At 39.9% G+C, this 12845-nt stretch overlaps 3 protein-coding genes across 7 annotated transcripts; 1 reads left to right on the forward strand and 2 right to left on the reverse strand.

Moving 5' to 3' along the window:
* Positions 1-71: 71 nt before the first annotated feature.
* Positions 72-8072, reverse strand: trmt11 (tRNA methyltransferase 11 homolog). 2 transcript variants are annotated; one of them, XM_029130317.3, is made up of 13 exons: positions 7917-8072; positions 7176-7241; positions 6937-7010; positions 6679-6760; positions 6485-6577; positions 6217-6351; positions 5892-6048; positions 5696-5776; positions 5438-5602; positions 5245-5317; positions 4974-5108; positions 2158-2278; positions 72-439 (listed from the first exon to the last, which is right to left on the reverse strand). In XM_029130317.3, exons 3-13 carry the CDS (start codon positions 6957-6959, stop codon positions 299-301), a joined length of 1206 nt encoding a protein of 401 aa, XP_028986150.1. In that variant the 5' UTR covers positions 6960-7010; positions 7176-7241; positions 7917-8072; the 3' UTR covers positions 72-298. The 2 variants fall into 2 exon arrangements, with proteins under 2 accessions (XP_028986150.1, XP_028986149.1); XM_029130316.3 differs by lacking the exon at positions 7917-8072 and adding an exon at positions 7631-7752.
* An 80-nt stretch (positions 8073-8152) lies between these two features.
* si:dkey-29b11.3 (actin-binding Rho-activating protein-like) lies at positions 8153-9491 on the forward strand. 3 transcript variants are annotated; one of them, XM_029130281.3, is made up of 2 exons: positions 8153-8497; positions 8632-9491. In XM_029130281.3, exon 2 carries the CDS (start codon positions 8670-8672, stop codon positions 9171-9173), a length of 504 nt encoding a protein of 167 aa, XP_028986114.1. In that variant the 5' UTR covers positions 8153-8497; positions 8632-8669; the 3' UTR covers positions 9174-9491. The 3 variants fall into 3 exon arrangements, with proteins under 3 accessions (XP_028986114.1, XP_028986116.1, XP_028986115.1); XM_029130283.3 differs by having other exon boundaries at positions 8153-8350; XM_029130282.3 differs by having other exon boundaries at positions 8153-8336.
* Positions 9432-11811, reverse strand: hint3 (histidine triad nucleotide binding protein 3). 2 transcript variants are annotated; one of them, XM_029130284.2, is made up of 5 exons: positions 11618-11811; positions 11214-11331; positions 11053-11122; positions 10517-10643; positions 9432-10255 (listed from the first exon to the last, which is right to left on the reverse strand). In XM_029130284.2, exons 1-5 carry the CDS (start codon positions 11753-11755, stop codon positions 10208-10210), a joined length of 501 nt encoding a protein of 166 aa, XP_028986117.1. In that variant the 5' UTR covers positions 11756-11811; the 3' UTR covers positions 9432-10207. The 2 variants fall into 2 exon arrangements, with proteins under 2 accessions (XP_028986117.1, XP_028986118.1); XM_029130285.2 differs by having other exon boundaries at positions 11607-11746.
* Between the last annotated feature and the right edge of the window lie 1034 nt (positions 11812-12845).

Below are 12845 nucleotides of genomic sequence, written 5' to 3' on the forward strand. Positions count from 1 at the left end.
CTTGGTCTTTTATGCTTGAATTGGACCTGTTCCCATGGCAAACCAACTTTATACAGTACAAGACAAGTGGCTTTTTTAGGGCTACACATTTTATTCATTTATTTATTACATTGCAAAGAAATAAGTATGGCATAGAATCCATCTCAATAATTATAAAATAGTGAAAGAGATTAAAAAACATTATCAAATAGTCCTCCACTGACCGAAATGTGTGATACAGTAGGTTGTGTGTTTTGTTTCTTCACTGGAATAAAGTCACCAAGGAGGTTTCGTCTGATCCGATAGTCTCACTGTCTTCCTACTCCCCATTCACAGCTGATTTGTGGTCCTCTTTGCTGCCTCTCTTGTTCAGTCCACTGAAGTACTTCTCTCTGAAGGCATTGTGGCCTTGGTAGGGTCTGAAGCGTGGGTCTGCTAGATGAGCCAGGGTGTCCAGCTCCTGCACAGAGACACGTACAGGTTCTCATGAGCTCTCTTAACCATTAGACATGGCTTTGGGCCTAATCATTCTGCTACCACACACATCGTTGTACCCACATTTAGACAGTGGCTTGTTAAAGCTATGGCCTGAAATCCCCTGAATACCAGGCTGTTGCAACATGTGCATTTTTTCCTTGAATTAGCAGCACACATTTAACATCTGATCTGAAATCTGATAAAACAGGTTTTACTTTTTCCAGTCAGTGAAGCAACTACTATTAAATGTCAACATAACACAAGGTAGAGATGTGTTCCTGTGCATATTAATATTATCCAGTGTGTGTAATGTTATGAACACACATAGTTAAACAGTTTGTCTTTTTAGGTGAGCCGAGTTGTGATGATTCCAGTGCCAGGCCTGTAATTTGTCAGCAACACCTCTCCTTTACTTGCAGATGCTGCCAAGCGTCCTGGAAATGGTTTCCATGACCATCAGCGGTGGTTATGGAAACTCTGGGTAACAAGAGCAACGACTAGGCCCAAATTAATAAGGATAGAGGAACATGACTGCAAACAAGTGGAAACTGTGGAATTACGCATGCAGCCATTGCCAACAACCATACAGGTGGAGGACTACATACATTGAAGTTCAAACATGTCTCGCGCCATAAGACAACAAATAGGAGGGTTTCAGAGACGTTTCCTGCTCTCGTTTAACATAAAACGGTTACAGCAGTTTGGCCCCTTATCATCAAAACCTAGAGACTGTGGACACAGTCATGCACACACATTTAAGCGTTCACACACACCAAGGTGAACGGGTCCAGATAGGTATGGGACCAAGGCCTAGTTGGAAAGAAAAAATCCTACGACTTGAGATAGATACCAGTCAGATAAGATCAAACAAGCAAGTGTTTGTGTGTGTGTGTGTGTGTGTGTGTCATATGGGGCTCTTTATGGGAGCAATTTGGGGTTTTGAAGTGGAATGGATGACAGATCCAAAGATGGATAGTTTTCCATACGATGTGTGATTAAGCCATTTAGGGTTCCAGTATAAAAGAAATGAGCCAACCATAGCCAGATGGTGAGGATTTACTAAAGCCAGACAGAGAGACACCATCACTTCTATTGGGATGACAAGTAAAATATATGCACATCCTACATCCATGTACATGAAGCATACTTATGTGGTTACATATCCAAACAAAGTCTGTGAAATACACATTAAAAACATGCAGCACTCACACACATGCTCTCGTTTTACATAAACTAAGTCATATCAGTGTTGCTGCTCATGCTCACACATACAATAACGGCAGCGCACTCGCAGGTTGGCACTGTGCACACATGGTCCCGTTTAGAAGTGTGCATTTTCAAATGCATAACCTAAAGCAAGACATGTGAAATGCTGTGCCTCCAATCAGAGGATGAACAGAGTCCGATCACACGCTCAACTTCGCAGTAGAGCAGTACAGAAGAGAGAAACTGCACCTTGCAAAGTGAAAGTAAATATTTACGCGCTACAACGGCAAATATCATATTTGTGATCAGTTGCAGAGGATCTTAATGTGAAACCTGACAATTACATTCAGCTGCCAAAGTAAAGCAGCAGTCATCTGATTAAATATACTACCTGCCATCATATGAGTAATGAGGATTAAAGAGAAATGAATGTTTGAACTTGTTAATCATTAACTGCTGTTTACTTTTCTGACAAATAAAATAATTCGCACATACCTCTGGCTCCTTGATCTTCTCCATTGTGATGAGGCGTCGTGACGTATGACTGGAGAGCATCTGCTCACAGTTACTGATGAGCCGGAGACATGGATGAAGAGGAACCATCTCCTCGCAGTACCTGAATAGGACAAACACACACTGTATAATAAAGGAAAAACACAAACGGAGAGAAAGCCAGAGGTGGACGGCTCATCTGAAAACAATAAACTAACTGTGCAACCGGAAGAACTGATTCAGAGGATGGCAGATCTCTCAGCCATCCACTACATTTTCACTCAGCTTCTTTCTGTTCCTTCTTTAATAATCACTGAATATTTGACCAGTGGTGCTTAAATCGAAGACATCTAACTTTCAGCAAAGATGAAGTTCGAAAACCTGACTCTGACCTGACAGGTCGACTGCTGGCTCTGTCATCACCAGCCAGGCCAGGTCATGGCCTATTAACAGCAACATGTGTGTGCATAGTTGTGCCTGTAGCACTTTCTCCTTCTACCACCATGACAGTACCAACAGCTCAGATTCAAAGCCAGATGTGCATGTCACTGTTTATCTGTCCTGTTGCCATAGCCACGCGGAGGCCTCTGCTGTGTCGGGGTGTTTGGTCGTCAGGGTGACTGGCGCTGATGCAGCCAGGTGATAATTTTGTCCTGCCCTTCGAATGTTGTTAACGATGGGCTGGACTTGTTGAGGTGTTTACATCTAAGCGAAGACAGAAGCTGTGATTCTAAACTGAGCATATGCTAAGGAAAAAAACAGAAGAGACCCAGACACAAACCTAGCTTTATTATATAAGTATAAATTATGCTTACGTTAGTTTTACATTTGTGTGGCTTCAACTGAATTTGCTGTTGCTACTAAACGATTTACAAAAATTGACCAAAAATGTAAACTCAAGTTAAAAATTGTGAGCAGTAAATGAAAACATGGATCTCACATAACCTATTGCTGACCCAGGTACGGCTCTAACAATAGTCGCTTTATGCGCTTGCATCACTTGTTTAGGTTCTAATCAGGTAACTTTATGGCTGCGATGACTGATTTTCCATCATCTGTCTTGATACGTTTTCTTTCTTCATTTTATTTTATGTCAAGAAAAGGAAGAGAGTTCGGGGTTCTGACCTTGTCTAGACGCCGTCTACTGCTGACAGGATTTTGTGTCACCTGTCATCTTTCACACACACGCGGGCTCACGCACGCACACACACACACACACACACACACACACACACACACACACACACACACACACACACACACACACACAAGCTTCCTATGTTCACAGACACACACAGTCCCCACTGTTTCTATCATGGTCATCGCTGCAGATACACATATAAGTGGGGGTGACAGAAATCTGATCTCTCCCCTGTAGAGCCGCAGATTAGGCCCAGGAGACAGGCAACGTCTGGTCTTACACACACACACAGACATCAAAAACATGAATGCCATCAAACTGAAACACACACACACACACACACACACACACACACACACACACACACACACACACACACACACACACACACACACACACACACACACACACACACACACAGACAGAGCCGCCTGCGGACCCCAGAGACAGATAGTTCACATATCTGACTTGCCTGGCCTCAGACGTTTATTTTGGCATAGTGCTCAGTGCTCTCACAGGCACACAGTCAAGCACTGGTAGATGAGCAGCAAAGACAAATGTGTGAACATGATGACACACATGAATGCATGTGCTTGGACGCAAGACCCCACACATTCACGCACATTCACAGACAAATGTACAAAGGTGTTCATTCAAGGGCCTGTGTTCTGTGCTTTTCCTCTGGCAAACACTAACCCTTCAAAAAAAGAGCACGCATAATTATCTCAACTCTTTTCTGGCTCTATAATAAGTGACCTGAAGTAACTTCAACCCCCTGAGGGTTTTCGTTTCCCTAACGTCCATAGCTGCTGGTCTGTTGTGGTTCATACTTTCACGGTTCAACACCTGAAACTGCAGTCAGGACTTGGCTTTCTGTTAACGCACAGAACATTTAACAATGGCCAACTTTGTCTGAGAAGATCTGCCTTATATGTGGCCAACGTATAATGGCGCTGAGCACTGTCAGTTGTGGTTTACCGGGACCCAGCTGTATGGGAAGGAAAACCTCAACACACCTGTATACCAACCTGTATAAACACGGTCATTCATACAGGTGGTTACACACACAGGATGTTTCACAGGAGCAGGAGCAGCAGAAATGCTGGAAGGTGGAAAATCGAGAGGAAAGACATGGCAGAAAGTTTTCTGTGTGTTTACCAGACACAAAGGGAAAGAGCTGCTAACACAAGTCTGGGTTTAAAAGCTTGTTAGAGGAATTGTGATTACTAAGCTACCATCACTTAGCTGTTTAAAACAACAATCAGAACAACAACAGATTTAAAACATCTGACGTTTTGCCCATGGCAGACCTGTGCTGTGGTCTGATGTTTTTTGGTAAAAGCCTGCCCCCTGTCTGTAGAAATAATATTTACAGAATACGATCGTTACAGCTAAGAGACGGCTCACAGCCGACCTGTTCAATGGTTCTCCATGTAACACTTTGATTGTGGTTAGATGAAAAAAGAATTATTTTTCCACCAAGTAGTGTTTTAAAACAAAATCATATTTGGCGGCATGTGAATTGTTGAAATGACGGTCACGGGACTCAACGTTTACAGTGTGGATTGTACTTGGAAAGGATCAAGAGGTCAAGTAAACTAGGTCAGACTACAGCAAAGGGGAGTGTAGTAGCAAGCTGATCCTTTTCATTACTGGCTGACACCATAACTGCACTTACTCTGGCCAGTAGACAGGCAGCCAATAGACGAGCCTCCCGCCCATGACCAGGTGGTGAGCAGAGAAGTTTAACAAGTCTGTGAAGATGTCACTGAGGTGGTACGCCTGTGATACAGGAACATGAGACTCTACATAGCTGGGCAGAAAGGCACAGAATAATAAACATAAATTAAAATGAATGATCTGAAATAGTTAATAGGTTTTCTCAGTTGTCCTAGTCTCAGATTTTTTAAATTCAACAGTGGTATTGATAGAATATCAGATGAGCTTACAGGCCATCAGCAGGTTTAGAAATGTCTTTGTGGGAGCCTGTTCTTCTTGTGGACTCACGGATACCATATGGAGCTGCAAAAAACAGAACATGCAGGAATTACAAAACAACACAAGTTTTTGTGTTGTCAGTTGTGTGAGGAACCCAAGGCCTATGTAGCTGTAGTGTTGTAGTAACAGCAGTGTGGGACATACGATCAGTAATAATGGCATCAAACAGAGCAGTCTCCCTCCACACCGGCTTGGAAGCATCAGACACCATTACATCCAAATACATCTTCTCTGTTCCATACTGGCGAAGGTTGGCTCGAATGTTCTCATCAGGTCCTCGCCACTTGTGGTTTCTACGGCTTGAACGACCTGGAAATATTAAACAAAACCTCTTAGCAAATTTGGATATTAAAAAAAAGCTGAATTTATTTCATTTTATGTGGCATGTTAAAGCAAACTTACCTCTGCCATGAATAGTGTTGTAATCAATATCTGTTCCACAAACATAAGCTCCAAAATGAGAACATGCAACCAGCAGGCTTCCTAAAACACATAACAATGGAAAATAATATTCTGAACATTTAAAAGCCATACTTAAAAATATATATATATGTTTATGGGGATTTGTTTGCTAGAAACAGTGGCACAGTCTCCTCACCTGTACCAACAAAGGGGTCAAACACAAGGTCATTCTCTTTGACCTTAGCATGGTTTGCCATTATGAATGAGAGACCAGCATCCATACTGGTGTTTCCAATGAAGTGTCTGTTCTTCACGCTGTAGGAGCGAATCAACTCACGCTGACCATCAGCAATCTGCAGGGTGTAGTTTTAAAATTCGAATTCATCTTCTGTATTATGTATACTTCATGTTTCTGTATGTAATATAGCATATATCTTTATATCTTTGAAGCAGCATTTGCCCCTGACACCAAGACAAATTCCTAGCATTACATTACAGCATATAAACAATCTGTATCTCACCCATCTACCAAAGTAGATGTATTCTGGATGCTCTGGGATGTTGTTGGGGTCAGTGCCGTAGTCTTCCAACAAACAAAAGACGTGCTGAGGACTCTTCAAACTCACTGTACCCTTAAAAGGAAGATACTCCATAGCCTGATACAAAAATATTTAAAAACAATTACAGGAACTAATGTTAAATTGTTTTATCTCTTACACAGCATTATTATATTGATGAAATCCTACCTAAATTAAAGCACAATTGACACACAAACACCTAAATACTCACATCGATCCTTTTTATTCTCTCTGTAAATTCTAGAGTTTTGTTGAAAGTGTAGACGTTGATTCTGTAGGTGGAGTCTTTGTGCATGAAGGAGCTCTGTTGGGGGAAAGTTAAATTAGTAGTAGAAGTTGACTTAGTGTATGGAAGGATTTTAAAATGTTAAAAAGCTTTTGTCAGTACAATATAGAATTCCCAACCATATTCTCTGATGGGAAGTTCAAGAGTGAGGTTCTAAGTTCGCTGTGTGTTCGTCCATGGCCCCATAACTCAAACGCAGACCTAGAAGAACAACAGAATTAAATCCACATTCACACTATAGCTATGTAGATCACAAAATAAGGCAACACGATTAGTGAAAAGAAAATGGGTGGTAGCAGATCAAAAGTGTGAGATAATTCTGTTGGCATGGCATGAACAATTGCACAGTTGAAAAGTAATTGCTAAGTTAAACTTACTTTGTACAAACAGATCTGGCCATGACACCGCGAACATCTTCCTCAGCCAAATCTTCAAGACACCAGAAAGGACACTAGAGAGAAGGATGACAAGAGGATTGGTTACATTGTGTAATAGGGTTTACATAGCAGAAGACTTCTGCTAAGCATGGCTACAGACCATGGGTCTGTAGAAAAATGAAATAGAAATGAAGACATGAACTATTACACAAGGACATTAAATTTATAAAAATAAATACCTTCTCTTTGAAGTTTTCACAAGGACGGAATGGTTTTCCTCTGAGGGCAAGAAGGGCCTTGATTTCCTGCAAGCAAGCACAAAGAAACCTTAAACTCTCAAGTAATAACAAAACAAAATCTATGGAGATTTACTAAATTATTGACTTCTGTTTGAATGCTTCTCTCCCAAGCTGTGCACAGTGACTTTATTATGATGGGTTGTAACTCTTCAGTGTCTACTTTAAGTCAGATTTAAATGTTAATGTATAGTTCGTTTAAAACAAGTAACCACACTAGAATATATTGACCATGATCATGATTCGGCTTCACAGAAACTTGCATACATTTAGCACGTTGCTATAAAGACATTAACATGTGACTTTTTTTTGACTAATTCTGCTCATTACACTGACGCGTGAAACTTAATCAACTGTATTCAGAGCTTGATGTCAATTATTAAACACCAGACGGTTACCGGTAACCTGAAGTCCAAATTATCTTGGGCAAGATGTAAAAGATACTGTACGCATGAACGTCTATTGGCAGTCGCCATTTTGATAGTGTGGATACAAAATACGTCCGGCTAGAAACCGGCGTACAACGCAAAGTACCGCCTGTGGGCATAAACACCATAAATGGCAGTAGAACAACGGGGTTTCTTTCCGTATATTATGTTAACGACATACGTGGACTTATTTGCACCAATTTTACGTACAGTGTGAAAACGTGTAAATAAAGTGTTGTTTCGAGTCATCAATTACCTTAATCTGTAGCAGTGTACCACATTGGTCGTTTTCAAATATGTATATTATACTAATTACATAAACATAAACATAAATTAATTTATAAATTTCGTTATGGGGCCTTTGTGCCTACGCGCAAAAGATTAAATTGCTCATTCCGTTGTAATCTGCTTTACTTCAAAACTAATTTAGAATCCCCGCCCCTTCCAAACATTGATTGGCTACTTGGATATTTACTGACAGGCCAGTGGCAGATACAGATGTCCATCACGGTAGTTTCGATTAGGGACAGAAACACAGCCGCAGTCCTGCTACTGTCAGCGGCACTGCATTGTTGTTGAATCGTGTAGTTTAAGGTTAACCATAGGATTGTTTTTACTCTGGCTGCGATGAAATATCACTACAGATGAACATGAAGATCGACTCAGGGTGTGGCCTGTAAATTGGAAAATGTTTGTTAACTTTTCATACCAACTCTCGAAATCATTGCACAGATTACGGGCAGTTGTGTAGTGTTTAATAATAAGTGATAATCTGTTTCCGCGACGTTTTAAATTCTGGACTAAATCATTAAATCCACCTGAGGATCTACAGTCTAGGTAATAGTTGAGGCATTAATGTACATAATTACTCGTTTTTTTATATAGGTGTTGGATATAGCAGTTAGCCAGTAGCACAGTGTAGTATTTGTGTGTAAGAATGACAATTTACAGATATGCGATCTTCTCTACAGAGGAAAAAGAAGGGACAAACAGCCAGAACAGCACCACCATGGAAACTGAAGACAACAGATCTACTCAGCTCAGTAAGGACACTACAGTGGCTTGTGCTTCTGTGAAGGGCTTGAAGAAGAACTGGCAGAAGTGGTCCAGTGACCACCAGGAGTATCAGAAGCACAACCCCTTCAGTCATGACACCAGAGGAAATGTGGAGGTCCCCCAGAAAGGGATCGGGGAGTATGGGAGACCCCTGCAGGGCTCCATGACAGAGCAACGAGGCAAGGATGCTCACACACACATCAGCAGAGAGGTTCAGGAGTTGTGTGATGTGATAAAGACCATTGGAGAGCTGAGAGAGGAAGATGAAGTTGGACACAACAGCAGAGGAAAAGTGATCACTGTACAGTTTGGGAAGCTCTTTAACCATTATGTGACTGTCTCAAATAAACTGGTGGGGATTCTTCTGCGAGCGAGGAAGCAGAGGCTGGTTGAGTTTGACGGGGAAATGCTGTGGCAAGGGAAGGATGACCTTGTAGTTATCAGCCTGTTGCTGTGACCAGAATCATATGTATTTTACATGTGCACTTCATGACACATTCACCATCACAACAGTTACGCTAAACTAAAATGTGAACAAAGTTCATTTTGCAAATTAGGTACTTCAAAAATAAAAAAATTGGCTCAGTTAACTCAACTACAACTGGTGTGAACAGTGACATGTGACTCATATATATGAGATATAATATATGATGTAAGCAGGTTAAGTTAGTGGTTAATAACACTCAAGCATAGTCAAACATGATCAGAAACCATATAGAGAAGAGCCAATATATTATTTATTTGAAATCTCTATTTTTGTGCATTTAAATGCATATACAGTACATATAGCATTATATAATTTTATTACATTCCATTTGTACAGTATACAGTATAATAGTATTTAATTCCAACACAATTCAGTTTGATTGTTAAATACTTTGTATAGGATAATCACAAAGCATCACTGTGCAAATAACTTCCTGTACTTCAGTGCTTGTTGAGCCCCTTAGGAGCACTACATTGTAAGTGAGTACCATAGTGCTTCCTCTGTAAAACAACCCTTTAAATAGTTGATGATCCACGTAAGCTATACCTCCAAATGCTTTCTACTCAAACTAAGGAACTTGTGGCATACTCTGCTGTCAAATGTCAAAGGCTGTGGCACATTGGGTTTATTTTCACATTGACAATAAAAATCACACTTGTGCCACATTAAAACTGTTGTTCAACTCTACCTTTCTATTAACAGGAAGAGGCTATGTGTGTTTAGTACTTTCTTTGGCAGTTAATGTATTTGGTGAATGAACATACATGTAGGTTTAATTAGTTGTTTTTAACATCAGGTTTTAATACTTCTGTGTGTTATTTTTCCAGCAATAAGAAACCAAACTTTGAAGCAATGTCTTCATTGTAAAACTAAAAATCCAAGTGTTCCTACAGTATTTACAGCCAACGAAACCCTCAATATACATTTTATGCTTCCATCCAACCTGACATGAATGCAGTGTTTGATTACTTCATGAAAGCACTGCATGAATTGGATCACAGTGATCAGTTGGTATCTGCTTTAGAGTTGAGAAGGTCAATCAGCTGGTCTGCCTGCAAATAATTAACAAATATAGACACAGGTGAAAAAGTGAGAACATAAATAAGGTTATACAACACCCAGAAAGTGCAAAAGGGTGTTATGTTACTACAATAATAAATTGAGGGTCATGTGTGGAATATGCCAAGCTACAAACAACAGTTCTCTGTTCATGTACTTTATAATACCAACACTAATCCCTAACACAGCTTTGTACAGGAGGAACAACATAGTGGCTTAAAATAATAAGACAGGGTTACAAAATAGGAGTTTACCGTAATAAACCAATAGGAGTTAAGTCTGTAGAAAAGCCGGGACATGAAGCTCATTTGACTGGCAGGAGCCAAAACGTGAAGATGCAAGTGTGTGACCGAACAAAATGGAGGCCAGTGGAAACCAAACCTGCAGACAAGTGGGAGTTTAGTGTACATGGGCTTACTGGACATATTTAATCTTATTTGCCATCTCAAATAAGGGGTAAATGGTTAATTTGTCAAAACAAAGTAAGAAATACAGTAAGAGTTAGCAAATGGAGAAACTACTACAAATTAGTATAGACCACATGCAGCCAATTCTGGTCATCGAGTTTCACAGTTGGAAAACAAGCCGTGTCCTTGCAAATTTTTTTTTTAATAATCCTTGATTACCTGAGTGTAGAGAATGTTAAAGTAAATATCCTGTTGCTAATTGATTATTGTTTATTGCTCTGTGAATTAGCTTGTTTGTCACCGAGCTAATGTTGATAATTACATTTACTTCATTTATGTTCATTTTGTTTTTCTACAAAAATGCACTTCAAAATGTAGCCCACCTGACATCATTGAGATCTGTTACATTGTTCTTCTGCAGCATCTCTTTCCCAGTCTCAACCATCCTCTTCACTGGTGATGACAACAAAACATTATCATTACGAAACATTATCTTTCTTTTTAAAGCACACACTGATTGATAATTAAGCACATAACATCTCACCTAAAGGTACATGTTCTTTATTGAGTGATTTACAGTTGCCCACATGTTTTGTTGGTACAACAAGGTAATGGTAGGGAGCTCCAGGCCTGATGTCAGAGAAACATGAGATTTCCTCATCCTGCAACAAACAGAAATAAACAGAGGTTTCAAAGGAGAAAAGAAAACAACGGGCCTCTGAACTACACTGAAACTAGACTTTCTTCACATTTTAACAAATAAAAAACTGTTCATAATAATCGTCCTACTGCAATGGCTGGGAGTGTTTCAGTGAAAAACTATTTTCAACCACGACACTAAATAAAATGTAGGTATAAGTAGCATAAATCACTTGAACGCAGGTGAATAGATTCTAGCTAGCTAGCTATAGCACATCGTAGTATTTATTATATATACAGTCATCTCACACGATGAAGAAGCTCCGTGTCCACTTCCTTGTTTACAATTTTGCAGAAAATGCATTTCTTATCATATCCTTCAGCTGTCACGCTACTGGGTGTGGAAACATCAACCTGAGGAGCTTGTGTATCCTCGACTCCTGCCATTGCTGCACAATAGGCTGGTAATGAGTAAGACCAGGTCAGTCGATCCCAGATGTCACGAAGCAAGGGGAGACTGAATGATTGTCGATCCGATGTAAAGTAGGTATAACAATAATCCACCAGAGGGCGATGCGTTACTGAAACTTGAACCTGTTTCACATAAAAAAGAAATCTTAACAGTATCTAACTGTTAACCACAGACTTTTCTCCTATTTTGACCTCTCACCATTCAATTACATGCAGTCAGGTTGATAAGTACCTCTAATTGCTTGTTGAATATCTGTTGAATAGGTTATATTTTCATATAAACCTAGAGAATCCTGTCACTTTGTAGATGCTAGAGAGAAACTGAATTCATCTTTAATGATTAGTTAGGAGTCTATTTTGCTCATATATAATTCAAATTAGTGGGAGAGCTGGCAACAGCTCCCACCCTATTGAGATCTTCTTTTTTCTTTTTTATTATTTTTTATAATACCTTTTCCTGTTTTTCAGCAATGTTTATTGTCTATTTCTTTGTTGTATAAACGTCATTCAACTTTCTATTTCAAGGTGCTTTTTATCAACCACAGCAAATCTTCTCTGAGTGTCTGTGGGAAGAAAGATTCCTTCCTGTATAGTACCTGCAAAAGAACCCACATATATGTGTCACTGAAGATTATTGTGGGTTTCTGTTGTCTTACAGATCAACCCCCAGACTTAAAAGTTCCATCGTTGCTTTGGTGTTTTTGCTGTAACTAAGAAGATGTGGATATCAATTTAAATATTAAATCATGCAATGCAAAATGAAAGAAAGAAATAAGTTTTTCAAATAAAAAAATATATCATCACAGTAGGCTGTGTGTGTGTGTGTGTGTGTGTGTGTGTGTGTGTGTGTGTGTGTGTGTGTGTGTGTGTGTGTGTGTGTGTGTGTGTGTGTGTGTGTGTGTGGCAGCACACCACAGCGTAAAACACTAACTGGCCACCACAGACTCATGGAACTTCCTCAACATGGAACTGCAGACGTTAAAGGACCCGAGCCTCCTCAGGAAGTACATCCTGCCCTATGCCTTGTAGTAGTTCTCATGTGAATATTGTGATTACAGTATGATAA

This window comes from Betta splendens, chromosome 16, assembly GCF_900634795.4.
Source record: "Betta splendens chromosome 16, fBetSpl5.4, whole genome shotgun sequence".
Classification (NCBI taxonomy): domain Eukaryota; kingdom Metazoa; phylum Chordata; class Actinopteri; order Anabantiformes; family Osphronemidae; genus Betta; species Betta splendens.